The sequence below is a fragment of the Anopheles bellator genome, chromosome 1, assembly GCF_943735745.2.
Source record: "Anopheles bellator chromosome 1, idAnoBellAS_SP24_06.2, whole genome shotgun sequence".
NCBI lineage: Eukaryota > Metazoa > Arthropoda > Insecta > Diptera > Culicidae > Anopheles > Anopheles bellator.
The window spans coordinates 17,693,251-17,720,961 of NC_071285.1; the positions used below are offsets into that span (position 1 = coordinate 17,693,251).

The 27,711-nt window shown below is 54.0% G+C and overlaps 1 protein-coding gene across 1 annotated transcript; it reads right to left on the minus strand.

The window, feature by feature from the left end:
- Positions 1-73: 73 nt before the first annotated feature.
- Positions 74-27,711, minus strand: LOC131215140 (uncharacterized). Its single transcript, XM_058209525.1, has 4 exons — positions 27,544-27,711; positions 26,065-27,423; positions 19,508-26,013; positions 74-329 (listed from the first exon to the last, which is right to left on the minus strand). Exons 1-4 carry the CDS (start codon positions 27,709-27,711, stop codon positions 74-76), a joined length of 8,289 nt encoding a protein of 2,762 aa, XP_058065508.1.

The following is a 27,711-nucleotide window of genomic DNA, read 5'->3' on the forward strand; positions in this document are numbered from 1 at the left end:
GGTGCTGTTGATTCGGAACCGTTTGTGTTTGTTGTGGTCCAGCAACAGCGGGCTCTTTACGAGCCCCAAAATGTCATTCGCCCGTCGCCGTGATCGTCGTCCATTGCCATGGACTGTGGTAGCTGCTCGTCCCTCCACCACCACCACCACCGCTGCCGCCGCCGCTTCCGCCAACACCCGACGTGGATCCACTGCCACTTCCGCCGCCACTACCACTGCCTCCGCCACCGCTACCGGAAGTGCTGCCACCCGTTAGCGAGAGGCTGCTGCCACTGCCCGATCCCGGAACACCGCCTACGGCCGCGGCCGCCGCCAACCCTTTCTGGGCACTGCAAGTAGAAAAAGGCAAAATGCAAGATAAATATCAATTGGAAAAAGCGGTAACATGGGTTCTTAAAGATCAGAAAACCTTTGGAAGCCCTTTTCATCAAACATGTTGAAACGGCAAACCGAAATGAGGATCACGTAAGGCGATCCATTTTCATACAGTACGCTGTTCAATAAGTTCGTAGATTCGATCAGAAAAACACATTTTTTAGGACGAAATACAGTTTATTATTCAGTATGGTTTTTCTGAACATCAATACACTTGTTCAAACGAAACGAAATGAAGTGAGAAACTGGAAGAGCTTCGAAATACACTTCCATTGCTGTTATGACGTCATCATTTGACAAACAACGCTTTGCAGGCATGTTTTTTTTGGTCTAATAACAGATGGAAGTTGCTGGAGGCCAAATCTGGTAATCACGGTGGATACTCCAGCTATTCGAATTTTAATTCACGGATTTTTGCCATTTTCAAAATGCTCTTGTGAAGGGGAAACGTCACAAGACGTACTCTTGTGACGGCGTAGTAATCTCAGAAACCCCCCTTTTAAACCGCTAATTAAAGCTGAAGAGTCCTTATACATTTTTAACATTCGTTCATAAATCTCCTTTGCTTTTAAACCTTCCAAAAATACAAACTCAATCACTTCACTATACTTAATTTCTTCCATTGTAAAAAGTGTAAATGGCTTGTAAAAAAAAATTAAATGACCGATTGAAATGAAACTTCACTTACGTTCATTTGAAGAGGGTATCAATATAACAAAAACAAATCAGGCTCGTATCAACGCCCTTCGTTATCGAGGCTAAGAACTTATTGAACACACTAGTACTACCCTAACTATTCACTTGATAATCCAATTGATTCTCTGTACCATAAAAGTCCGGTGTCCGTGTTGCCCTACAGCAAAGTGCGGCTGTCATTGCTTGTCAAATCAAATGTCAAATATTTAGAACACTCGTCTGCAGTCGCACGCCTTCAGAACAGTAGTAGTAGCACATGTCTACTGATGTAAAGTAGCGCACCTAGTTTGAATAGACACTAAACTGAAATCCGAAGGCGAATGGCATTGAAAAAATATTTTATTTTTCAACGATTTCCACCGATTTTCAGAGGCCAACACTCGTAGACTCACGTAAGACTCACGTTGAAACAAAGTTTGCGGTATCAGAATTTAGAATTTCTTTCCTCTGTTGCTTACACGCGCGGCGCTCTAGATCGAGCCTTAGGTACGGTTTTTAAAAACGATCACAGTAAGCCGAAAAAGGGGCCACGCCGGTGTCTGCAGTTACGCCGTGTTCACAAAGTCTTAAGGATTTGAAAGTAAGCCACAGCCGCGTAGTAAGCTCTTTGCTCGATCCCTGAGAAATAAGATTTTCTCACGCTGATTCGCCCAGCACCAGGTTAACGGCGCCAGGTTTGGCGAAAGGCCACAGAAAGACAGACGAACGAGACGGGCTTCATGTTAAAGTAATTAACAAATTCACTTTACACCACACCCGCACCAGAAGACGAGGTCCAGGAATAACAGATGCCATCGTCCCGCCGTTGGGACATGGGGCGCGCGTTCGAAGAAAGGATCCACCGAGACAGACTTTCCTCGCCTGGCACTCGACAGCAGCTCGAATGATTTTAACTATTCATTCGATGTGCATTTTCCACTAAGATGCGCTCCCGCGCCCGGAGCTTTGTGCATTCTTAATGCACATTTTCCGTGAGTGTTGCTGTGCTGGGCCGTCCGTTCCCGACCAGTGTCCGTCCGTCCGCGTGTGTGTCTCAAGAGCAGTCGTCAAGTGGAACAATGCAAAACATAATTTCCAGTGACTCAGGCACCAACTTCGGACGATGGCCCGTAAATGGCCTGGACAAAGGGCTGATGATGTGTTGCGCACCCCACCAATCTCGCGCTCAAGTGGATGTCCCCGGGCCCAGTGGCCATATCATCGCGCATCGCAATCGTCATGCTTGCACACTAGTGCGGGTGATGAAAAAAAAGATCAACTGCACACAGACACAAACATCAAGCGGCAAAAAGATTCAACCTCAACCATCGGGACCGATGAGGGTTTGGTGAGTGCGTGTCGGGACCCGCCGATGCGAGGTCCTAATTGAATTAAAATCATTCGAAAAAAGTGCATCACCAGACACACCATCAGCAGCAGCAGCAGCCCCGGATAAGACGCCCGCGGCCAAACCAGTTGATGTGCGCGCGTTTGGCTGAATTGAATTGATTTTCTTCGACTTCCCAACACGCCGCTGCTAATGAAATTAAAACGGGGCCTCCCTCCGTAAGGGACGAAGAGCGTGGTGATTTGTTCAAAGAGCACACTGAACGCACTGATGTTGAGGGCGATGATTTTTGTAGGGTTTCACCGCCCGTAAGAGGGACTCTGGTGCTGCTGAATATTTATTACCGTGACATAAAAGAGAACGGTTCCTGTCGAACACCACTCTCTCTGTATTCACTTCACGTGGTACACGGGTGATGGCCGCCATTTTAAATATATCTGTGCTTCGCCGCGGCGCAAATTGTGAAAAGAGTGTTGGCATCCATCGTCTTGCGCATCCATCGGCCATTCCCGCGGGGTTACAAAAGTTATAATGAAACATCTCTATATCGCCCGGAAGTATTAATGGAACCACGCACTGTGTCCCCTCTCTCATTCGCTTCGTTTCAGGGTCGATATCTGTCTCGTTGCCTTGCGTTCCGGAGGATGGCTACGGAAAGGATTAAAAAGACCTTCACCAGCCGTTCGCGAGCTCGGACCTCGCCAGCATCAGCGTTGTGCGCGCAGGGCTCTGCTCATAGCACGGCGCTAGAGTTTCTCGTTAAAATTCTTCCGCTGGCAAAGGACGAGCTTTTCAACATCCGCGTGGCATTGATTGAAATACATTACACCGCTCTTTATTTGAATTTAATAAAGATAGATGGCCAACCATGGCAAGCACAGCATCGGGGTCGCTCTGTTGAAGTTGGCTGGCCATATAGTTGAACGTCCCCACGACGTTCTTTTGGGTGCAAAGAATCCCCAGATAGAGAGAGAAAGAGAGGGGAGAGAGAAGGCGAGAGATCGGCGGAGTGTTGTGAGCTTTTGTAGAACAGAGAGAAGCACCCAACCAGACGCCCAACAAAAGACGATGATGGAAAAACAATAAACCAGCATTAACAGCATCATAGCCTAACACTACTCCAAGCAGCTCCGGCGTGGTAATCTCGAACGTCAAAAGACGTTTTTGGAGCTCTCGCTCTCTCTGTCCTGCTCGCTCGCCTCAGCCAGCAGCAGCAGCAGCATTCCAGAGCGTTTGCCGGGGAACAATATGGCGCCGCACGCTCGTATACGTCTTTTGATGCAAAGTCGATTCGAACCCATGGGTCGGTCGGAGCATAGTGGCAGCGGACCGTGGCAGCAACGACGACGACGAGATGGAATTGAAAATACAAAGGAAAACTGTCAAAGAGATTGATCTTCAAGCCGCACCCAAGTAGGCGACGACGTCGCCCAACTGACAACACTACCACAATTGCGCAAAACGCGAGCCTGCAGAATGATGTGCTCTTGAGAAGTTTGTTGGCGTCTTTAGAAAATATGCTTCGCCATTTGAATCGAACCCATTCGCGTGCAGTTTGCCGAACGGACATACATTTCCAACTATACAAAGCGCCAGGCTAACGAACGCGATATTCGACCGCGAAGAGCGACCCCCGGGCCGACCGAAGAAAGTTCCAAAACTTTGCGGTAATCCCCTTAAATTTCTTCGCCACGGTTTGTTGGTTGTCCTGGTCACATACACGGGTGTGTTCTCCACCCCGTTGGCGTAAGATAAGTTCCGTGTAGCCTCGAGGGCACAATGGTTCCTCTCCAGTCCCAATTCCGCCCACCCCTGCTGGAGGAGCCAACGGATAATTTTCGTTGATGATTTCCGGTCTATGGTTTTTGCGGGGACTCCGGTTCCGTTGGTGAAACGACCACTCCCCACCAACGATCGACGATGTCAGAGAGGTACAGAGGACGCGTTCAGAGCCACATCACGGTACGGAGAGGTTGCTCAGGTCGACGCGGTTCTGTCGCGCGTTTTATGGTTCCAACAGACTCGTCGAGTGCCAGCAGCACCACCACCGTATCGTCAAAATATGGCACAACACAATGCCGGCCCGACCGATACGAGTGTGCATTATGATGCACATTGTGCGGGCGCGATTCCTATGTCTTTTTTATGTTCCGATCCCTGGCAAACGGGTCTCTGGTCTGCAGTCTGGTGGCGTATTTTCTTATCGACTTCCGAACCACCGGAAAGTTCCGACAGAGTGTGCAGAAGAGCAGGAAGCCAGACAGAAGTAAATAAACATATCAACATGCCCGACGACGGAACACACACCCGGAATTTGGTTGCTGAACAACACACACAAACGCACACAAGAATGTGCTGGAATGTGGGTGTTGCTACGAGCGCATTCCTGCGCGCGCGGCCCACAACAGCTACCTAATTTAAAACATGAAAACTTCAACGCGGCCGCGAAGAGTTAGAGAGAAAGCGGCACTTGGATAGGAAGAGGAGAGCACGAGGAGACAAAGGAATTCGTTTCTTCTTCCCCACTAAAACTCCCACGGGGAGTGGGTTCCGGATGCAGACTCGCCGTCGATGGCGGTGTGATATGCGCGACGCAGTATTCGGTGCGGTGGTCGCGATCGGATCTCGGCAATGTTTTGTGGTTTGCCTCCAACAACTTCCGGTAGAAGCATATGCTTACCCCCTACTTTTAAATGGCTGCACCCAAAAGAATTGAATGCGACAAAAAATCACCACGAACCTCCGTGGTCCGAACGAGGTTGTCCTTAAATTGTCTATAGACTCTGGGTGCTGGTGGCAAACTTTAAACATCGCTTTTGCTTTTGTGCTCTACAACCCGGCGTCCACACTATGAGAAACTTGGCAAAAATGTATGGCAGACCAAGAAACTGTTAATCTTTTGCTTTGAGATCTTGCTGCTTTGAGTTGCTGGTGAGCTCATTCTGTTCATGAAATATTTCACACAATTTTTCAATTTGGCAGTTTACGCCAAATTTCGGCAAGTTTTTTTTGCTATCCAAACAAATGGATAGTTTTTCGACAGCGGATCAGATTTTGACAAAGATAGCAACAGAAGGAGAAGGAAACTGAAAAACCAAAGCAAAAACAAACGAACTGACATTTCACTGACTGGAGCTCACGGAATTTTTCGCCCAAAAGGTGCTAATGTGGACGCCAGCATATCAAAAAACCTGTAGAAAAAACTCATAGTGTGGACGAGGCGTAAGCCGTCCTCAGATGCGTTTCCAGCTCCGGATGCGTGCAGACAGCGATCTGTAGGTGCTGTTGCTGCTGCTGCTGAGCATTCGCACGTTCACCCTGTTTGTGAGTTTCGCAAAAGATCAGAAACGAACGAATATTTATGACCCTTGCAGCAGCCAACTATTATCAACAAACTGGCCACACCACCATAAGGAAGTCACAACAAAATGATTGCCAAGCGAAACCACGGGCCGCGCGAAGTTCAAAAGTCAGTGTATGGAGAACACCATTGACGGGACGGCCACTGGCGGCGTAGTCGATCATACAGAAAACCACAGAGTAATAGTCGCCCTCTGTTACACCACACGGAAGAAGTCTGGACGGGGGGATAGGAGATCAGTTTATGGTTCTCCCCATTTTTACGACCTCCTAGAGCTAAGTGTGTTGTGCTGAAGCTTTATGGATCCCCGCACCGTTCGGCTGCCTGTGCGTCGCACCGGCGGCCATTTTGTTTTGGTAGAGCGCGCGATCGCGCGCCTTGTTGCTGTTGGGGCGAGAATGTGGCCTTCCCGGCCGACAAGGATCACAAACACATACAGGGGCACCCGTGCGAGCTCGTAAAAGTTTGTGCCAACAATCTGTCGCAACGCGCGAGAACCACGCCAGCACCGCTCAGCGTCGGACGATGAATCTGCGCGATTAAATTGGCAAGTATGGCAAATAATTAGCCCCTGCATTATGGGGTCGCCGTGGCCGCGGCCACGGCACGGATGACGCAATCGTCGCGCAGAGCGTGTCGCCGCTCGGCGATGACACGACCGACCGCGGACCCCGTGTTTTTTGCACATGTGGCTACAATTTTTGTCAATTTTTCGTAAGTCGCCTCTGTACCATACAAAATGGCGTGTGTGGTACAGAAGATAGGGTCCAAATGACCTAGGACTTCCAGACGGCGCGCCACATCCACAGAAAGGCTAATCAAATTGAACGATAAAGACGGCTCTTTAATGGTCCGTCATAAATCTATATTTCCCGCCCTTTGCGTTATGCCATTTTTTCCAACAAGTTTTCTTTAATTTAAATTATCTTCATGGACGCGCGCTCCCGGTACATGATGGCCTTTACTTGGCAGTAAATCGATAACTGGAGCTGGTTGGAGGTAAGCCATCACATATACCCAGACACTTGGGAGTTAATTGGCGTCGTCGGGACGGCGCGCTTCTGGGGCTGGCAGATAGTTCCCCTTTTCTCGGATCGAAGCACAAACCACGACGTTCGTTGGGAGGATATCAATACGCAAGGGAGGGTGGGTGGTGGTCGCGCGGACTGGATGGCAGAGAGGCCGCCGCCCACCAGCAACTCCCAGATGAGCTACAAAAATGAGGTCGTGCACTTATTGCCCGACGCGCAACGCAACGCGCGCGCAGGAAGAGGTGCACCGGAGAGCTCCCATGCCACGTCATCCTCTTGTTGGACGGACCCGCGGCAGCAGCAGCGCAAGCTGAGCCAACATCATGATCCAGCAATTGGCGCAGAATCGTGGGGATGTGTGTGCGCGTACTATGCTCAAACCGCTCTTCTGGTGGCAACATGCGAACCCGAAACCCGCCAATCATGCTTCCTCCCCGCCACGAACGCCTGGCCCCAGAACCGCGGAAACAGAGACCCTGAGCAGAGTGAGGAAGGGAGAAGGAGCGAGAGAGAGACAGAGGAGTAGAACGCAAAGTGTCATTGACATTTCGTGGTTCTCTATTTTACCTATTACACCGTTTCTCTCAGGGCAGCGTTCTTTGGCAGCTCCACTCTAACCGGCGGGGCACCGCACGTTCCGTTTGTCACCACCTCATGCTCTTTTCCACGTGCACCATTTTACACAAATGTTAGTGTGCTTCACCATTGTGTATTGGTGGGTCACCAGCAACTTACGAAAAATTACCATTTCCGCTTTGTTCGGCGCCATTTTGCTATACTCGATCTGGACACGAGGGACACAACGGCGACTTCGATTTTCTTCCGGAAGTGGTTTTAAGAGTTTGTGAAATTCACTAAAATTTTGAAAACTCTTCAGAAACAATGTGAAAATCAAAACTTGAACCAAAGAAGCACCTAAGTACACGCCACTTAACAATGTTGATAAAACGAAATAGCAAAAAAAAAGCACTGGAAATACTGAAAGAACCATGCGGAAAGAAAGATCTGCGAATAGAAGTATGAAACTAAAACAAATGTCGTAATTGGAATCGACATGTTTACTTGGATTGACAATGACAACATACGATGACCATCGAATCGTCGTTTGACTGACGAAATCGACGAAGATCTCCGTTGATGTAATTTGATATTTTAAAGTCAAAGTAAGTAAATGTGTAAATTGTTCACATTCGTGGGATTCTTAACTCGCATTATTCTTAACTCGCATCAATGCATTGGTCACATTCCTAATCTCGGTTTTCAGATATTTTTTTTCAAGTGTGGTGCGCCATCTACTACGACTGCGCTAAATATGTGCGACATCCTATGTGAACAAAAGGATTGTTTAACTGGTAAATTTAAATATGTTAGATAAAATGGGTGATAAAACCCCTTTACGAATCACTAAACGAAAGAAAACAGGGCAAACCAATGAATGAGAGAATAGAGAAGTGCCGAAGAAAGAGTTTAAAATAAACGGCGTTAAACATAAAAGGTGTAAAAGCAATCAAATTTTACAGTGTTCTGCACGGTCGTCTAAATAACATCGGGAACCGAAAAAAATGAAGACAACATACGCACCGAGTGTGCTAAGTAAGAAAGAGAAATATAAAAGAAGACCATTTTCGCTTGATTACAACAATCCGCCGCTGCAGCCACTAGTAGTAAAAGCAAAAAGAACGGGTTCGAGAGCGACTCTGGCAACCCAACCACCATCTTTGCTTCGCTTTTAATGAGGCTTGATCCGATTCTGTCTCTCTAATCTGACCCCGTCAATCTGGCTGGCATTGCGTTGTGCGTTCCCCGCACCACACGGAAAGGTGTACCCTCCCATCAGCCACATCGCGTCGGAAGCAATCCCTGCCGCCGTTCCAGCAGCAGCAGCAATGCCACCACAAGAAGTTCGCCGGGATCCGCGGTGTTCAATGGAGGATCCGTATCAAACGGGGTTTTTCGTGTGGGGCAGGTCCGGTCTCTCCCGTAAAAGGGGTGCTCTGCATAGATCTTTTCTCCCTCTGCCAAACACACCAATACTACCACTAATGCCTAACAACGACCACGACTACGACGATGGCGACGGCGACGTTTTCCCGTTTCCACAGATTGCATCGCTCAATGGCCAACTAATGATCGGTGTGTTCTTGCGGTGCTGCTGTTGGGTTTGGTGCGAGCCGAATAAATTCCTTCCCTTAAACCACCGCCGTTCGTCGTCGTCGTCGTTCTGCAATCTCCTGGCAGCGCGTGAGAGACGCTGATCTATTTTCCTTGATGTTGCCTTGATGGTGGTGGCTTCTTGCAAGTTGCCAGGCACAGGGCTCGGAGGATTAACGGAACAACCGAACGGAGCCCCGTGCGCGCTACGCCATCGTGTTTCGATTTATTATGCCGTGTATTTCCGCCTGATTGGCGGTAGTGGCCTTCTCGTCGTTTCACTTGAACTTTGTGGCATCAATGCTCTATGGATTTCAATCGACTCTATAGTCATTTTAACCATTATTTTATTTCCATCTAAAGTCTGCGGGTCACAAGACCTAGATTAACACTTAGTTGTAAGAATCAGAAAGAGGCAAACAGCAGCGTTAATGCCAACAGTTAACAATTTTTATAAACGCCCTCCAGATCATATCTTTTGTAATGATGAAACCCCTTCATCCATATACGGACCCTACAAATGACCGCTATTTCATATACTGGGCAAATAAAATAAAGTGTTCTAACTAAAGCAAACAGAATACACGGATTTACGCACGGATGGCAACGTTATCTGCTATCCCTGTACTACTATACTTATTCCAAAAGGCAAACGAGGGAACTCCCAAAGCTACGGAAGGGAACTACAGAATTTCTCCGACTCGTGTGCCTTCAACCCATCGCTCACAATCTTGGATTGTATCCACATTCTGAACGGCATCGATATTGCGCAATGTTACATTGTATTGCCTACATATTAATAGGACTTACAGATGCGCCGTCTTTAGCGGACCAGATGTAAGTAAATGCGCACCACATCGCGTCGGAAATTTCCCATTTCCCATTTTCCCAGCAGACGCTTTGGTCAAAGTGGCGGCGTCCGAGACCATAATCGTTCTTCAAATGCCGATTCTCCGACGGTTCCTCAATCGTAGTCTGTATCTGAGCCACATAATTAGGCTCCAGTGTCCATTTAATATGTTCATAACAAACAAATATATAAATTCCTAGAACCTTTCGAATTTGGTAAAAAGGATTCCATTTTCAAACGTAAGTCCCGGACGATGGTGACGACGTACCACCAACTTGCATTCAAAGGGTTAAAGTTAACCTCTTCCCATTGAGAGGAACCGGTGGTGAGCCAAAAAAAGTCAAAAGTCGAAAATACGGCACATCATCAGAGCAATTTCGGTTTAATCGTTCGTGAAACTCACGCTCCCAGTGGGTGGCCGGTGCAATTGGGTGGGGAACTTTTTTTCTGTTACATTCAATTGAGTTCGCCGGTTGACTACAATTTTTTAATCATTTTCATAATTCTCGAATCCATTTCGAGCCACACACCAGCAGCGTGCTCGACATAACCCCGCCCGGGGCTGAACAGGGATCAACGGTGGGTCAATCAGCGGAGCGAACCGAGTTCTCTGCTTGACCACCTCCTCCGGTTGGAACGGTGGCCGCGCGGTGGTGCGTTGTTGCTTAATTATTTTTAATTTCGTTACCTTTAATTTACCTCAATCTGTCGCTCTCTCTCTCTGTCTCCCTGGGGTCCGTCCAGCAGCTGGAGTTCACCGTGACTTTTTCCCGACTCCTTTCTTTCATTATGCATCCCGCCCTCTCTCTCTCTCTCTCTCTTTCTGTTCAATTTGTGCATTCATATGTGCATCGGATGCCCCCCGTGGGGGGTTGTGTGCACGCCGCACGGGCATGTTGCATGACGTGAGTTGAACCTTCCCATTCAAACGGAACCGCAAAAATGATGGTGGGGACGTGTAGATAGAAGCAGCTTACAAACACACACGGACTGGGTATGCCCGCATAGCCAAGGGCCATCAGGGGGTGGTGGTGCGATGTGGAGATAGTGCTGCAAACGACCGATTTCTGGCACATGAACTGGTTCTCGGCGTTATCACAAACCGCGAGCGCGCCCCGTCCGTCCGACGACGTACTCCAAATACGGCGGAATAAATTATCGCCTCCGGGACGAGCCAGGCCGGGCCGGACCGGGGCCCTTTCTGCCCTCTAGATACCCCACACGGGACCCCCTCTCCTGGTTCGGTACGTCATCATCACCAAAGTTCGCGGCAGGGCGACGACGGCGACAGGTCGACAGGCGTGCTATATTAAATGTATAACCTTCGAAAACGGAAAAATACCCGTAAACCGTGCGTTACAGAAATGATGTGGCCACACGAGAAGGCGCCGAGAGCATCGGTAAAAAATGCAATCATCGGTGAGAGTGCACGACGGCAAAGATTGGGGATTTTTTTTCGGCATAGGAACTCGCCTCCAACTGACAGACCACGATGGACGGTACACCACACCAAACATACAAGTAATGAAGGACTCGCGCCAGCGACCAATTTGCCGTCAGCAGACGCGAGTAGATTTTTAATTTCTCGCAGCGTGCGCTTCCCACCACAGCACGAGCAAATTATGCTGCAGGCAGGACCACGGCCACGGGTCCATGAACCAGACAGCGTAGGAGAGAAACCCGCATACACTGAGAGAGCCCATTGTTTTGATAAGACGAAAGTCAACGGTCGCCACAAGAACCGCACCGCGGGCCCACCGGAAGTCATCAAAAGTCGTCGAAAGTTACGCGCGCAGCACTGTAAGCTGGAGGGCGCCTTCGCCCGGAGGTTGGTTATTGAAAAGTTGCCCCTAATACCTCGTAAAGTTGATGTTGAATGCGCAGAGTCGCCGTTGCTCCGTGCGGTTCTCGCCACACAAAGTCCCCGGAGGAGGTGGCCAGGACATTAAAAGTAGCTCTTCACATTAAAGTTCTTCCCTTGGAGACGGTACCCCCCATATCGGTGGCCTTCGCAGGACACTTGTTTCAAATTTTACTATCGTTCGCCTATCTCCTTGCAAAGGACCCCATGAGTCACCGGGTCGCATTTAATCATTCTTGTTTCCCGTCGGAACTGTCCGCTTACAGTATTTTCAAGCATTCCATTCGTCCGCTCGCCTTCGGTTCCGGACACTGTCTTTTACTCCACAGTTAGACGTGCTGCTCTCTGCTCTGCGTTCTTCTCTCGGTTGATTGAGCGAAAATAATGAGCTTTTCTTTATTTTATTTTGTCCATCCCGATGCCACTGCTGCGTGTAGCCGGCCACCAGCAGCGGGTCCACTTAGGGAAAAGACCGTAAGAAAAAAGAAATGGAACCGGCGGCCGTGGCCGCGTGTTTTATATCATTGTTAAATACAATTGCATCGGTTGCCCCGTGGGCTGGTTTTACAATTTCCGTTCTTCGGCCAACTTTACCCAACTGCGGGGCGGTCGAGTACGGATTTTGATTTCCAATTCCCTTTCGTTCTGTGGGTTTTCTTTGCTGTGGTTAAGAGGTTGGATCAGAACATGGTTTTTCTTTCATTCCGTTCCCGGCCGCCAAAGTCCCGGACCCACGCGGACTGTCCGTCCCTGTGTTTGCCACATTTCCACAGTTGGATGCTTCCATTATTTATTGCATTAGTTTCTCTCTCTCTGTCGATACTAGTGCTTTTATTGGCTTAATATATCAACATAGAAAAGAATTTGTGAAAAGTGGCTTTCATAAATTGATTACAAGAAAAAGGGATAATCAAAGCCCCAATACGCAAAAGCTTTCAGCGCTCGGTTACACTGTAACAGATTAGTCAGACAGTGTAGTTTTGCCAACGAAAATACTTTGTAAAATAATTGCAATCAAACGCACACGATGATGGTTGGTTGGCTCGGTGGGAACGGCAAATTACGAAGCCGGAGAGGTCACCACAAGCCACCCGCCTGCCTGCCACAGCAGCATAAAAACATATCTTTCTTTTCCCAAAAACGAGAGAAAAATCCTGTCCCACGCCGCCGGATGCGCCGGGAAGTGAAACGGAAGAAAACCCGCTGTGCAGGCGGCGGCAATTCCACAGAAAGAGAGAGAGATTGAGAGGGGAGAATGGGCTCCCCACAAAGTGTCAAAAAAGCTGCGCCAGAGCTGCGGGCGGCGATGATATCACACAGGGCGATCGGTGGCCGAGGGTGCCCCCCTTCCAGCGCAGGGCGGGGGTGGGTGGTTGATGATTGATGGAAAATTGTTTCATTGTGTTGTGCTTAATTGCGCTGCATTTGTTTGCTTTCAGTTTCAGGTCCGACCGTTTCGGACCTCTACCAGCACGCCGGAATCAATCGCTCCGGTCCCAGGAGGAAGCCCTCCGGAGGAAAGGAGAGAGCGAGAAAGAACGAATCAGAGCGACAGAGAGAGACGGCAGCCAGCGGGTGGGATTTTATTTCGAGTCTTTCGTTTTTGGATTATTTCATTCCATGTTTCATTTACTTCCCAATTGTGTTGCTGATAGCCTTTTGGCCATGGCGGAACGGCGGCGAGCCGGCTGTGGTGAATTTTACGGATTTTTTGGCCGATCTCACACGAACCTCCTCGGGCGCAGGAACTGCCCGCCGCTTGTGGCTCTCCCTCTTCGCCATTTCTTTTTGACTTCCAGTGGTGCTTTTTCGCCACGCGAAATGGCCAAAGCACGCCATCAAAAGTGAACTACTCTCACACATAGACAGGCAAATCGACACGCACGGATCGTGTCAGGATCCTGCAGGACACAATCAAAGGGCGGCGACAATAAAAACTAGCGAGCTAACACAACTTTGTGTTGTCGGTGGTTTTTTGACATCCGGTTCCGGTGGGGAGCACGTTGCGCGTGCGGTCAGCGCACAGGTTAGCGTGTAGGAAGGAAGGTTTTCGTTGAAAAAGGCGCCCCGTTTACTGACAGGTAATGTTCCGGTGGTGGGAAAACCATCCGACCGCAAAGCGGTCCGACACCCGATAGACAAACCGACCGACGGATATGCGACGACTGCAAACACAACCCGAAACAAGGATGGCTTTTTTACCACCAAAGGTACAGTGTGCGGCGGAATTGCGATTTGTCAATCGCTTTCGCGTGAATCGCGGTTTGGCAAATCTCAGTATGCCGGCCGGCTGGTTGATAGAAATTTGACAAGCCTTGTTCACAGGACTCTCACTAAGTGAGCTGCGAAGGGCTTTGCATTGCAGGCAAGTAATAAACACAGCAACCCCTGCACCAAACATCGCTCCCCATCAGTTCATTATCTTCTCACACGCGGCGTGATCTTTAACAGTCGAAGATACGGCCAAGGGATGAAGCCTGCCGCATCGAGATCTCCGTTGGTCCGCGCGACAACCACGTTTGACATTTAACATTTGACCGTGGGATATCATAGGCGGTGGCGGCGCACTTTGTTTAAAGCCGCGCAGACCCTGAGCAACATCATGAGTCGTATCGAATCGGCGGCGGCGGTTTTATGGCGCACAACCTCGGGAGGATTCTATTTTAAACTTCCCTTCCTCGAAGTGCCTGTTTTGCCCGATCGCCTCCAAGAATCGCGACCGGCCGGCAGGGTAAGTGGAAAAAAGGTTTATGGGAGACACGCCGGGGCGTCCCGTCCTCAAGCGCAACGGAACGTCTCATCATAAAACTAATTTGCCACGGTCGCGTGTGAAGAGACCCCTGGGACCAGGAGTCAGCGCGAGCAGCGCCTAGTTCCTACTTGGCGCGGCATTCAAGCGATGATCTTCCTCCACACAAATAACCCACGCATCATTGGAAGTGGCAATAAAATGGGTTCGTGGTCGGAGAGTAGACCGAAACAGACGCGTTCCACTAACACACTGCAAACTAATAAATCATTCAACGTTGGGCGGCCCCGGGTGCGCTTCAGCCGAAGTCCCCCACACGTCATCCGAAGCGATGCCGGGGTTCTATTGAATTGACAGATAAGGAAACGTTTTACGACACCACACTCCGGGGGACCGGCGGTATTAACGAAGACCGCGGCGGAAGGTTTGAAGTTGAAGGTTGTCCCAAATATGCTCAATCTGTGACCTGTGACCCGCGGGCGATAAAGAGGTGACGCTACTACCGAAGGAGGCTCCTTCGACCAGATCCCTGAGATCAAGGCCCCTTTTTCCGGCTACGACGAAATCTCTCGCCCGAAAGGTTACGGAAACCTAAATACAGAGCGGAGATACCAGAAAAACGGTGGCCTAACCTTCAGACTTCCGACGAAACGTCCATGACACAAATTTGGATTTCTTTCACCCTTTTTCTCGACGTTGCACTTTTAGCAGCTGAAGCGCGGCGACCACCGGCCGGTTGAGCTAACCTCGATTCGAGTCGAGTGGAAACTCGTTGTTGGCTGGGGCGCGCGCAACAGGCGCGCAAAAGTACGGACGAGACCACCGGGGTTTGCACCACAGAGTACGACGTGAGACGGAGACGGTTTTCCCTTCGATGTCCGAGATTCTAAAACACACTATCTCTCTCTCTCTCTCTCCTTCTGTCTCTTTCTACCGATGGCCGAGATCCTAGCGTGGCCCAAAACTAGGAGGGCCAACCAGCAGAAGGAAGACCACGCGGCCGGAGGGAACTTTCTCCGTTGTCCCTATTTCACGGATCGGAAATGGTTCACTATTCTCTCGGTCACCATCATCACGGCAACCCATAAGAAACTATAGAGACCAACCTGGAGGACACAGGACGGCCAAAGAGGAAGCTGTGTTTTCGGGCTCGTAGCGAACGAACAGGGAGAACAGCAGGTCGGGATTTTTTTCCACGATCAGCGTCCACTTGGCACAGAGCTCGCCCTGGCGACATCTTCAGACTTTTCGCTCCTGCATCGTTCTCCGCGTGGACGCCCCATCTTCCGCCGTGGCGTGGCACTCCGTTGGAATTTACTTTCGCCCGAGTCAGCTTTTTGTGGCCCCGTTTTTTGCCGTCTGTGTGGCCGGAAAGGCCACTGGCCAACGTGGCACAGAGAACCACGCTGGGATCGTGCCAGGCCGCCTCGCCTAGCAGCAGTGCCATTCGTAGTCATTGGAGTAAAGCAGAAGAGCTCGAGTCTACTACACGACGGTGAAGGTCGCCGCCTCCAGGACGGACGGGGCGGGACGGAGCACTTTGGACTGGGCGCTACTACTACAACGAGCCGAGAGCATAACTCTCGAGAAGTTGCCCCTGTCCCGAGAGGGCCGCCAGACACCGAGATTCATTCATTTGCCAGTTCATGATGGCGCACTTCTCATCTTCTTCCAACGACGCCGGGAGGGCGGCTCAGCATCCCTCCTGCGGGTTCGGACGAAGGTTCCCTTTTCCAGGCCTCTCTCGCCAGCACGCCACCTGAGAGGCTTGCGGAATTATGGTACATGGCTAGATAGGGGGAGCAGCAGGACTTGAGCGGATGACATTTAGCCAACCAACAAGTTGTGCGTGCGCCCGAATGTAGAGTCAAGGCCATACAAGGATGTCTCGAGTCCCGTATAAAACGGAAGAAACGACACCCGTCGCAAGTGAAGAGGCACATAAAGATAGGGCAGAGAGCTGGAACCCAGAAACAAAGGGGTCTCAATCAACAAGTCCTACCAAGGGGGATTGGTTCGATGAATGCAAAGTGCACCGCACACGTCATCGCCGTTGTCGTCGGCCGTGCAACGGGGGGGCAGCAGTGAATGTCAGTGAAACAACCAGCGGTAGGGTAGTGAGTTGCAACAAGTTTCTAGTCCGCCAGATATCCTAGAGTCAGGCGACCGGGTAGAGTGCGACCACCGTGTACGGAGGACGTAGCATTTTCTACAGCCCAAGCGGCTAGAGCGTAGAGCGACAAAGAGAGCCAGATGGCGGACTCCTTCGTCGGGACTTCAATTATGCATACGCCTAGAGTGGACGGCACAACACGTCTACGGCGCAGCGTCCAGCGAGTCTGGCACGGCAGTCGAAAGCAGTGCCGGCGCTCAGTAGTCGTGTAGCCGCAAGAACCTTTCGCTGCCGTATCGCAAATCCCGCGATCTCCGAAGGAACACGGGACGACACTGTATTAGTGGGCCCCTCGGTCTCGGTCGCAATGCAACCACAGACGCAACACGGGGGGACTGCATCGACGCTTTGCTTAGCCATACGGACCCCGGACTGGCACCCCCTCAGCAAAAGCAAGTAAGCGCACTCTTTCGCGAACCGGTTTTTCATGAATTGCAGATTATTTTATCGTTACGATTCCGCCTACCGAACACTTCCGCCCCGGGGGCCGCTGGAGATCCGAGCGCCAAGAACTTGTTCCAGCGAACAATGAACATCGCGCGCCCGGCGATCTGAGGCTCACCACCTCACTCGGAAGGAAATTTTGTGAGCTGCCCCGGGGGAAAGTGTGAGGGGAATGCAAACACGAGCGTTGTTTGGTGGTCTCCGCTTCCACACGGTTCCTTCCTTCCGATTCGTTCAGCTCGTCCCCCGGGGTCTTCCGAAATGGGAGAAGGATTGGGGATCACTCTCGCCAGTTAATGTGTTTCCGGTGTCTCCTGCCGGATCTCATTAGCAAAAGCCAGTCCGCGAAACTGCCCTTGGATCTCCCAGTGGCAAGTTGTACATTAGCAACCCCGGCAACGACGGGGTCGAACTCTGCACACAGCACACAGTTGAGAGCGAACGACGGTCTTCGCGTTTTCAAGGGCGACTAGTTCTTCTTCACCCTGTCTTCACGGCCGTTTTCCGCCGCTATTTCCCACGGGGGCAGGTTTCACGGACGCCTCCGGGGGCATCTGCTGAAACGCAGACACTACGGCGATCAGAAAACCCGATTCTGGGTGAGCACGCCGCGCGCGATCGTCGAAGGAGCCAACGTGATGGCCGCGCCGCAGCAGCACACCTCGAAAATCCAGCCCAAAACACAACACAAGAAAAGTTCCCACCAGCACACCACCGAGTTGCACCAGAATGTCTTCGCGGCCAGTTCTTGTAAATTCCACTTCACACACCAGCGCGGCGTACCACATGTCGCCCCGTGCGCTTCTTCGAGGGGCTACGCTGAGATTTTCACGTTCCACTTGAATGGACCCTTCTCCGTAAAGGAGCAACGGCAGCGAACAGAAAACACAGCACTCCGCGACGGCGCAGGTCTTAGGGATTCGTGTAGCCGCTCTCATCATCTGCTCGTTTTTCACGATCACGGGGCGATCACCCGGCCCGGTTCCATATCCCATCCACGAGTCCCGTGACAAATTTCCAGCATCATGGTAACTGACAGACCGGTGACAGCTCCAACACCAGCTCTGCTGGAAGGAAAATCTGCTGCTTCTTCCACAGAGAAAACTCCGGCGGGAGAAGGTCAGGAAGGAGGGATGGTTCCCACCGCCGGTCCGTGACACTTTACACTTGCTTTGGCCTCCGCCACCAAGTAATTCGCCCTCTACAGGCGGCACCCATTAACATCTGTGCTCGATGGATGGGTTTCCATCAGCTCTCGAGAGCGTGTGCGCCGTTCTCGGGCGGTATGCTAATGAATGCTCGCGCTTCGGAGCTCTATCAATCATCTCCACTAGGCAGACATCACAAATCTCTGAATCCGGTCTAGTGAGGTCTAGGTATATCTATTTTCGGCCGTTGAAGGTCACCGATCATGTTAGCCCGAAGGTAACAGGATAAGGGATGGACACAGCAAAACTTCTATGGTTGTAATCTCTATCTATTAAAATGTCTACAATGAAACCTTATTAATTGTGTAACGTTAAGAAATTTGCTTTCTTTATATTATACGAGTATTGAAAATTCACAAAAAATCCTTTCTCGACCTCGAAATTGAATTCTCAAACATTTCCTCGATCGTTTAACCGTTGACCAGAATCCGGCGGTGAGCGAATGGATAGGTTTGAATCGAAGCGGAATGTCGCCAAAAAGTTGAAAAGGTTCCGCTGTTATGATTAAAAAGGTGCGGAAATCAACAGAATATCGGTCGCAGAACGTTTTCAAAGCGCTGCATCGCTGAAAATCGCAAAAGGAGTGTGAAAATTGTCAAAAAAATTCGAATTTTCGAAAATGGATAATGAGGCAAACGTCAAAGCCTTCTTCAATCAGCAACCTGGTTTAAATGATTTTTACACAGCCTTCCGTCGCGGCAAGGTCAGGTGATCACTTTGACACAAAACAGGGTGGCGAAGACCGTCAAAAACTATATGGTTTTGCAATGGAGAGTGGACACTAAAGGCAACTCTTTCAAGTCCGAAGAATCCACAATTTTTCCTTCACAGCGTACCAACAGAAACCGTGTACCGTATTTTGATCAAAACACCACATGTTATGTGTTATGTGCAGAAAATAATACTGACGATGTTGTTGATGAAAGTTTGCCAGTCTCGAAACAACACAGAACTTTGTCCGATTAAAGGCAAAAAAGGGCATAAGCTTATGAACAGAATCAAACGTGAATCACCAGACTTTTGTTTTAAGAGGTTTGAATATCAGTTGCCTAATGCCAAATTGTCTACCTTTTTATGCATTATTCGCGGGTTGAAAATAATTATTGTGAGAGGTTTTCGTAGGCAAAGGTCTCGGGAGGACAAGGAAAGAGGAACGTATCAAATACCAAACGTCCTTCGCGTACCTTAGGTGACCCACTCTGCTATGCACGTGTGGCGGACGAAGGGCCCCGACCCAAAAACGGAACTGAAAACAATCGAAAACCGAGAGCTCACACTCACCTGCCGAACAGTGGGTGCCACAGGGGCGACGAAAGATCGGTGCTATCGTCCACCAGGCCGTTCGTGGTGCTGCCAACCTCGGCCAGCTCGTCCGTGTTCAGCAACCGCCGCTGGACGGCCGCCGGATCGAGCAGGTGCAGCCCCGGTTTCACCTTCAGCTTCGCCTGCTGCTGCTGGTGCATTCCACCGCCAGTCGCACCAGAGAGGAGGTGCTGCTGCTGCTGCTGCTGCTGCTGCTGGAGGAAGTTGTTGTGCTGCTGTTGTTGTTGTTGCTGCTGTTGCTGTTGCTGCTGCTGTTGAAGGAACATTTGTTGCTGCAGCTGGTCGTGCTGCTGGGCCGTGTACAGATCCATGCCGGGAATGGCCATTAGGTTGGCTAGCTTGCTCGAGGTGCTGTTGTTGTTGCCGCCACCCACCGCACCACCGCCACCGCCATGTTTGCCATGCAGTTGGTGCTGCTTCTCGGGCTGCAACAGATTCATCAGCGACTTGCACGTGACCCGAGGCTTTTGCTCCTGTTCCTGCTGATGATGCTGCTGCTGCTGCTGCTGGAGTTGATGATGTTGCTGCAGCAGTTGCTGCTGTTGTTGCTGTTGCTGCAGTTGCAACTGCTGCAGCTGCGTGTGGTGCTGTTGTTGCTGGTGGTGGTGTTGCTGTTGCTGCTGCTGTTGCTGGTGATGGTGAAGCTGTTCTTTCTGTAACTTTCGCGCCAGCTGTTGCTGCTGCTCGTGGAACTCCTGGAAGTTGGTGGGCAGGTTGAAGAACGAGTTGGCCGCCGCCGAACCAAACATCCCGGCCGCACCGAGACTGGCCGCGGCCGCCGCCGCTTGCTGCTGCTGGGCAAGTTGCTGTTGCTGTTGCAGTTTCGCTTTCTGCATTGCCGATAGCTGCTGCTGGCGATGGGTGTTTCCGGTGTTCTGGTGGACACCAGCACCGGGGCGCATCGAGACGGCTCCACCGGAAGCGGCGGCTGCCGCTGCCGCTTGGTTCATTAGATTGGCCATATTTTTGAACCCGCTCGGGCTGAACGCTTGCTGCTGTCGGTGCTGTTGTTGCTGCTGCTGCTGAAGGGCTGCCTGCTGTTGCTGTAGTAGCGTGGCCGATTGAGCCAGGGCAGCCGCGCGAGAGCTGCCAGCGGCTCCTGATGTACCACCGCCACCACCGCCAGATCCGTACCGTGCCGCCGTTGCATTGGCACTTCCGTGCGGCATCGTTGGAGGCGTCATGAACTGAGGTATCGCCAATGGATTCAGCGGATTCATCATGCCAGCCGCCGCGGCAGCAGCGGCCGCCGCAGCTGCCGCCTTCTTCTGCTGGGTCTGGAACATGTTGGCGGCGGCCGTGACCGCGGCCACCGAGCGCTGCTGCTCGAGCGTTTTCGGTCCGATGATCGGCTTGCGATCGATGTGGACGGCTGCTGCCGCCGCCGCTACGGCGGCCGCTTTCTTCTGGGCGGCCTCTTGCTGTTTGCGCTGCTGCAGGTTCGCCGTCGTCATCGCTTCCTGTAGCATCGCCAGCTCCAGCTGCCGCTTGTACTCGAGCGGGCTAGTAGCCGTGGCGGGCGGCAATCCACAAAAGTCCTGAAACCGGGGTCCCATGAAGGGCAACATGTCCGCCAAGCTGTTCCCCATCGGTCCCGCGGTTCCTGTGGAGCCACCAGCGGCTCCCCCGACGGCAGCGGCCGCCGCAGCCGCAACGGTTGCCGCCGAGGACGCAGCACCGGGCAGGTTCATCATGGCCTTGAGGAGTTCCGGGGCAAACTGGCCCATCTGGCCCAGGTACGGCAGCCAGAGCATCTGGTTGAAGGCGGCCGTCGTCGCCGCGTCAATTTCGCCGCCCAATCCGGAAGCCAGCAGGGTGCTCATCACCGGGTTCTGTTTGGCCGCCGAAGCCGTCAGCGTCTGTTTGAGGGCTTCGAGTGGGCTCGGCGGCACCGGTGGGGTGGTCTGGTGATGGTGATGGTGCTGCTGTTGCTGGTGGTGGTGGACCTTCTTGCTCGACGGTGCGGCCGCAATCGGTGAGGTCACTGGGGACGCGGCGACCGGTGACGGGGGCACCACCGCGGTCACCTCGAGCGAGGAGGATTTCGATTTCAGCTTCAGCAGCTCCTCCTGCGTCTGGAGGATCGTCTCGAGCTGCTGCAACGAAATCACCAGAATGTCCGGGTCCTGCAGGATGTTGGGGAACGCGAACGCCTCCGGCAACCGCAGCTCGGGCCGGGTGGTCAGCAGCAGCGGGATTTCGCGGGCCGGCGAAGCGAGCACCGCGTTGAGACGATCTTTTGGCACGAGCAGCGGATCAGGTACCTTCCAGGCCGGGTTGCCCACCAGGAGGCGCAGTTGCGTCAACGCGTCCGGATCGTTGCCCGAGGTCAGCATCTCCACCAGCCGGGCCGAGTCGTTCAGGTTGCTAAAGGAATTGCCACCGCCCGTGCTTCCACCGGGCCCGGAAGTGCCAGCGCCCGCCGTGGACAGTTGATTAACCAGCGATTGACCTCCGCTGGCGCAGGCGCCACTTCCACCCAGAGCGTTCATCATCGAGGCAACACTCGAAGCGGCCGTCCCGCCTCCCTTTCCACCACCACTCGACGAGGATGACGTCATCGTGGCACTGGCACTAACGGACGAACTCGAACTCGTGGTGAGTAGGGATGCCGGAAGCGTGCCTCCAGCCGCCTTCGTGGACGATGCGGAGTGGTGTTGTTGCTGCTCGGGATCGGTTTTGATCCGTTTCGCCCGCGGTTCGCTGTCGGTATCCTCGGCGTCCCGGGCTGTTCCCAGCATCGTGGCCGCGGTGGCCACCGGAGTGGAAGAGCTCAACCGTTTCGCCTCCTCCGAGCAGCTCACCGTGGGGCTGGCGGACTTGCGACACTTGGAGCCCAAATCGAGGGGCTCCTTTTGTCCGGCACCCACCGTGGTCGCCGCCGCGGCCCTCTTCACATTCGCGGTCGCCGTGGTGGTTGTGGTGGCCGCTACTGAGGAACTACAACTCGTCGTGCTTGTCGCGGTACTGGTGGTGGTCGAGCCGCCCCCAGCTGACCGTCCGCCGCCAGCCTTCGAGACGGCGGAAATGGCGGCCGCGGCTTGAGACATTAGTGCCTCGATAACACTGGATGCTGCCGAGTGGTGGCTGGTGCCACCGATACTGCTGCTGCTGCTGCTACTGCTGCTGGATGCGGACACGGATTTGGGCTGTAGGAACAGGTCCGGCGACGGAGGGACCGCTGGCAGGCCACTCGGTTGGGGCGACTGGATCGCATCGGAACTGTGCGAGACGGGCCGGGGCGACGGGGACAGGCTGCGCTTGCGGCAGCTCAAATCCTTCGGCAGCTCCTCCTGGCACGAGTCGGGCGATATCACGATCGGTGCCTCGGTGGGCAACTCTTTCACACTCACACCACCGCCGTCGACGACACCCCCGATGGCACTGGTTGGGGACCCGTTTCCACCGCCGGTCCCCGTCGCCTCCTTCAGCGTCGTGGTGAGGGCTTCCCCGCCACCGCTCGTTGCCGCAAAGTAGGAACTCGCGTGTTCACTGGCCTCCGTCAGATCCTTGATCGTGATCGACAGTTCGTCCTCGAGCGAGGCACCGGTCGAGGAGGAAGCCGCCGCTGCCGACGACGACGGCGTGGAGGTGGTCGTGGCCACCGTGGCACTCGAAACCGGCTGCGCCATCGTCGTCATCGCCGTGCCCGGGTGCTGATGCTGCAGGGCGAACGGGTTCGGCAGGCTGTCCTCGGCGTGCAGCGAGTGGTGGGTGCTGCTCGTATCGAACAGATCCCCCGTGAGACCCTCGATTTCGCCCGCCTCGTTAAACGACAGGCACTTGGGCGAGGTGCTGAGGGATTCGCCTAGCCGCGAGATGATGTCCGCCACCGGTTCCGGTTCGAGGAGCACATCGTCCTCCTCGTCGTCGTTGTAGTCGTCGGCGATCGTGTAGATCGTGGTGGCGGCGACCCCCTTATCGCCACCCGTCGCCGTCACTGCGCTCGTCGTGGTCGTTGCCGTTGCGCCGCTTGTTCCGATGTTGTTGCTGCTGTTGTGATTGTCCGCGCACCGCTGTTGTTGTTGTTGCTGTTGTTGCTGCTCCACGACGAGGGAATCGAGCAGCTCGACACCGGTCATCGTCGTGTCACCACCGCCGGCGGCGCAGCTCGCTACCGCTGCCGCCGCATTCAGCAGATCCTCGCGCGGACTCGCCGCCGCCACCGACTGTATATCGTCGCCGATGCCCTCGATCAGATCGCCAAACTCCGCACTCAGATGGTGGTGGTGGTGGTGGTGCTGCAGCTGGTGGTGCAGCTGGTGATGATGCAGATGATGATGTTGTTGTTGTTGCTGCTGCTGCTGGTGAAGGTGGTCCTGCTGTTGCTGCTGCAGCTCGTGCTTCGGATCGTCATCGTCGAGCTCACTATCACTACTGATGGTGATGTGCGGTGGATGCACTTCCGCGTTCTCGGTGCAAGCCGATTTCGTCTTCCCACTACTACTACTACCACCGCCAGCAGCAGCACTAGCACCGTCAGTGGACGCCTTCGTAATCATCGTCGTCGTCGTCGTCGTCGTAGTGGTTCCCGTGTGCGTCGCTACACTATCCCGGGCGCACCCGACGATGGCCGTCGTCGTCGTCGTCGGTGGAGTCGTCGTCGTATCCTCGTCGTTCCGTCGAACTCTTTTCTGTGACTCGGCAGCAGCATTCCGGCGCTCCGACGGCTGCTGCTGGCGCTGATCCTGCGCCGCTGTTGGTGTTGGTGCCACTTGCTGCTCCAAAACGCACACTTCATCGTCGTCAATCTCCACCACGGTGGGGCGGCGGCAGTTGGCCTCCACTGCCCCGCTACCACCACCGCCTCCGCCGCCACCGGTCGTCAGTGTTGCATCGCTGGCGGCCGCTGCGGCTGCTGCGGCCGCAGCCGCTGCCAGCGCCAGTGACGAGTGCAGCAGAAGCAACGCATTATCCTCGTCTCCCGCGGCCGCCGCCGACGACGACGACACCGAAGGTCCCGACGGTCTGCCACGTTCCCCAGCTTCCGACACACTAACACCAACGAGGCCCGCGGTAGGCCCGTTGCTGGCCGAAGCGCTTCCGCTTCCACCACACGTCCCGCCGGTCCCGGTTGCCGTGCCGCCGCCGAGCATCTCCTCGCCGAGCATCACATCATCGTCGTCGTCGTACAGCGAGTGGTGCAGCAGCTGGTGGTGGTGGTGGTCGAACCCACCGCCGGATGCTCCTTCCACGCTGAGTAGCTGCACGTCGTCGTCATCGTCGTCGTCTGGGTGTTGGTGTTGATTCAGCCCAAGTTCATCGAGTGCAATCAGTTCCGCGGGGCCGGCGCTACCGTCGACACTCAGCACGACGTCCTGCAGGCTGCTGCCGGCGGAGGAGCAGCCGGAGGAGCCAAGACCGAACCCGAGCCCGTTTGGCACATGCGCACCACCGCCGACGTCATCGGAGAGTCCGTTGCACCGTTGCACCGGGATGACGGTTGATGGTATCTGTGACTCGATGCTATCCAACAGCTGCCCCCGGCCGCCACCGCCACCGCCACCGTCGTCAAGATGAGAAGCTTTCGACGGGGTCGATGCCGTCGCCATCGCAGCACCAGGCCACTCCCGGTTGCCGTTGCTGCGGGATACTGCGACCAGTGCTGCCAGCGACGAACCAACATCGCCGTTCACCTGCTGCACTACTTCCTGCACTTCGTCCTCGTCGTCGTCGTCCAGCTCGAGAAGCTCTACCTTTTGATTGTTGTCGACCTGCCGTGGCTTGCTGCTGCTATTGCTTATGTGTTCGTCGCCGCCTGCTGCGCTGCTGTTACGATGGTTGCCACCACTACTACTACTACTGCTACGAGGAAGAAGACTGTTGGTGGAGGAGGTTTCGCTAAAACTAGTGATATTATTGCTACCACTTCCGGTTGCCGCCATCGGTTCTTCACCGCCGCCGACCCCGGTGCCGCCCATCGCCAGTCGGCTGCTGGCGGCGAGCTTTTCCTGCAGTTCCTGCAGTTGCCGCTGCTGCTGCTCGTGGTAGTTTCGTATCAGCTCGGCAATCGCTTCCTCGCGCTCCCGCTCTTCCGCTTTTATGTCCGCCGCCGTGCGCTTCGGGGGCACCGCCACCCCGGCCGGATGCTGCTGCTGCTGGTGGTAGTGCTCTTCCGGTGGCTGGGCCACCTGGGTTGGCGGGGCTTCGAGCTTCTCTTGCTTCACGCCCAAACAGAACGTCACCTTCCGGCGTCCACTGATGACACCCGTGGTTGGGGTGGCGGTCGCCGTGCTACAGCTGCTGCTCCTGCTGTCCAACCCTCGCCGTCGCCGCTCGTCCTCCGAGTGGCGCTTCCTTTTCTTCTTCGACTTCTTGTGCTTGTGGTGTTTGCTGTGGTGCTGGGCTTTCGAAGCATGTTTGTACTTTGGTGACGTTTCGCTAGCCGGCGTGGACGTTCGACAGCTGTCGCTGGCAGTCGTCTGTCCTTCGTTTTCCTCCTCGTCGTCCTCTTGCTCCTGGTCCTCCGTACGTTCGTCGTCGTCGGTCCGGTCCGATCCCTCGTGATTGCTGGCTGGCGGAAGCAGCGAGAACATCACCGACGAGCTGGTATCGGTTCGCGGAATGGCCCGCCAGCTTCCGGTGCCGGTGCGGGTTAATCGTATACGGTTGCGCTTATCGTAGTCCTCGCAGCGCACCTCGACGATGCGCGTGTCTTCCTGCTTGACGAACAGAAAGATTGGATTAACTCTAGGAACTGTGGAGGCGGCACCGCTGACCGGCGCGGCCGTGGTGACGCCACTGCCGACTGAGCTCGTCGGGGTTGACGCCTTCGAAGAGCCGCTGCCACCGGTGGCTTTAGGCGGAGGAACCGGAGACGGGGTGGCCGCCGGCGTGATGGACCTTCGGGCGACGCCAACGTCCGGCGTTGGGGTCGTCGCGGAAGCGCTTGGCGCTTGCTGTGATGCTTTTGGTGGACGCTTCGTCGAGGCACTGCTCGGGGGGATCGTCGTCACCGTTGCAGGAATGGCACGTTTCTTGGGGGTGTTCGTGGTCGTCGTCGTCGTCGCTGTCGTGGCGGCGGCGGCGATCGCCACCTTCCCCGATTTGGTCCCCCCCACTCCCTTTGGCTTCGGTTTCGGGCGTATGCGCGCATTGAAGAAGATCTCCGGCAGGCAGAGGGTGTCGACGACGCGATCCGTAAACTGTCTCCGCCGGTTCGACTTCCGGTGTTCCTTTGGCTCCAGCGGAAGCGGCAGCGGATCGTCCTTATGGGGAGCCCTCCGTGGTGCCGGTGGTGGAGGTGGTGGTGGTTGCGGCAGAGGTACGGTAACCCGTGACTGTTCAGCGACAGCATCCGCCACCAGTTCGCGCTTGACCACCACCATGGACGACTGGTCGCCACCATCTCCGGCGGCCGGCGGCTCATCTAGTAGTTCCTTTTTCACGACGGCGGTCTGCAACCTCGAGGACGATCCGATTGGCCCGGCAGTTGCCACTTCCGCCATCGGAACCGAATCGTTGGCGTTGTTGCAGCGCGGTGACTGTTCGGCCGTAGGCGTGACGTTGCGTCGCCTTAGTATCAGCTTCGTGTCCTTCGAGTCGCTGCATTCCCCTGCAACAACGTGCGCTACATAGTGCTGTCCCTGTTCCGGCGCATCTCCGTGGCGATGTTTTCCGCCGCCGCCACCGTCCTCGTCGTCGTCACCGGCCGCTTCCGGTCGCTGGGACGTCGTTTCCCACGGAAGCAGAATCGTGGTGTCCAGCGAGGGCGTCTCGAACCCAGAATCACGGTCGGCGGTAGATTCGGTGGCCGTCAGCAGCCTTACCGCACTGTCGCGTCCAGTGCCGCCGCCATCGTCGGTTGCGTGGAGGGAACGCAACACTAGCTCACAGTTGAACTCTTCCGACGAGCTGGCACAACCTTCATCGTGCTGACTCGCGTTGGCGGCCAACTTCCGCGATTTTCCGGCTGGGTCTGCCGCCGCTGCTGGGCTGATTATGTTGTTGTTGTGATTGATGTGTCCTTTTTCGCCGCCCGGCACAGCCGTTGCCTTGGTCGTCGCCGTTGTGTGCGGTGTTGTGGGTTTCCCGGGGGCGATCGGTAGCAAATCAGGAACCAGCGGCGAGGGCGAGTGGTGTTGTGGCCCACCGCAACCGTCCGAGGACGAAGTTCCGCTGAATCCGAGCGATCTCCATTGGGCACTAACCTCGGCACTCAT

Excerpts from the sequence above, each read along its gene's own strand:
- LOC131215140 (XM_058209525.1), bottom strand. The coding sequence starts at position 27,711 with ATGAGTGCCGAGGTTAGTGCCCAATGGAGATCGCTCGGATTCAGCGGA. Across the intron at positions 26,014-26,064 it reads TGTTCTCGCTGCTTCCGCCA|GACCAGGAGCAAGAGGACGA; the intron begins GCCAGCAATCAC and ends GAACGTACGGAG. Across the intron at positions 330-19,507 it reads TGGCACCCACTGTTCGGCAG|TGCCCAGAAAGGGTTGGCGG; the intron begins GTGAGTGTGAGC and ends TTCTACTTGCAG.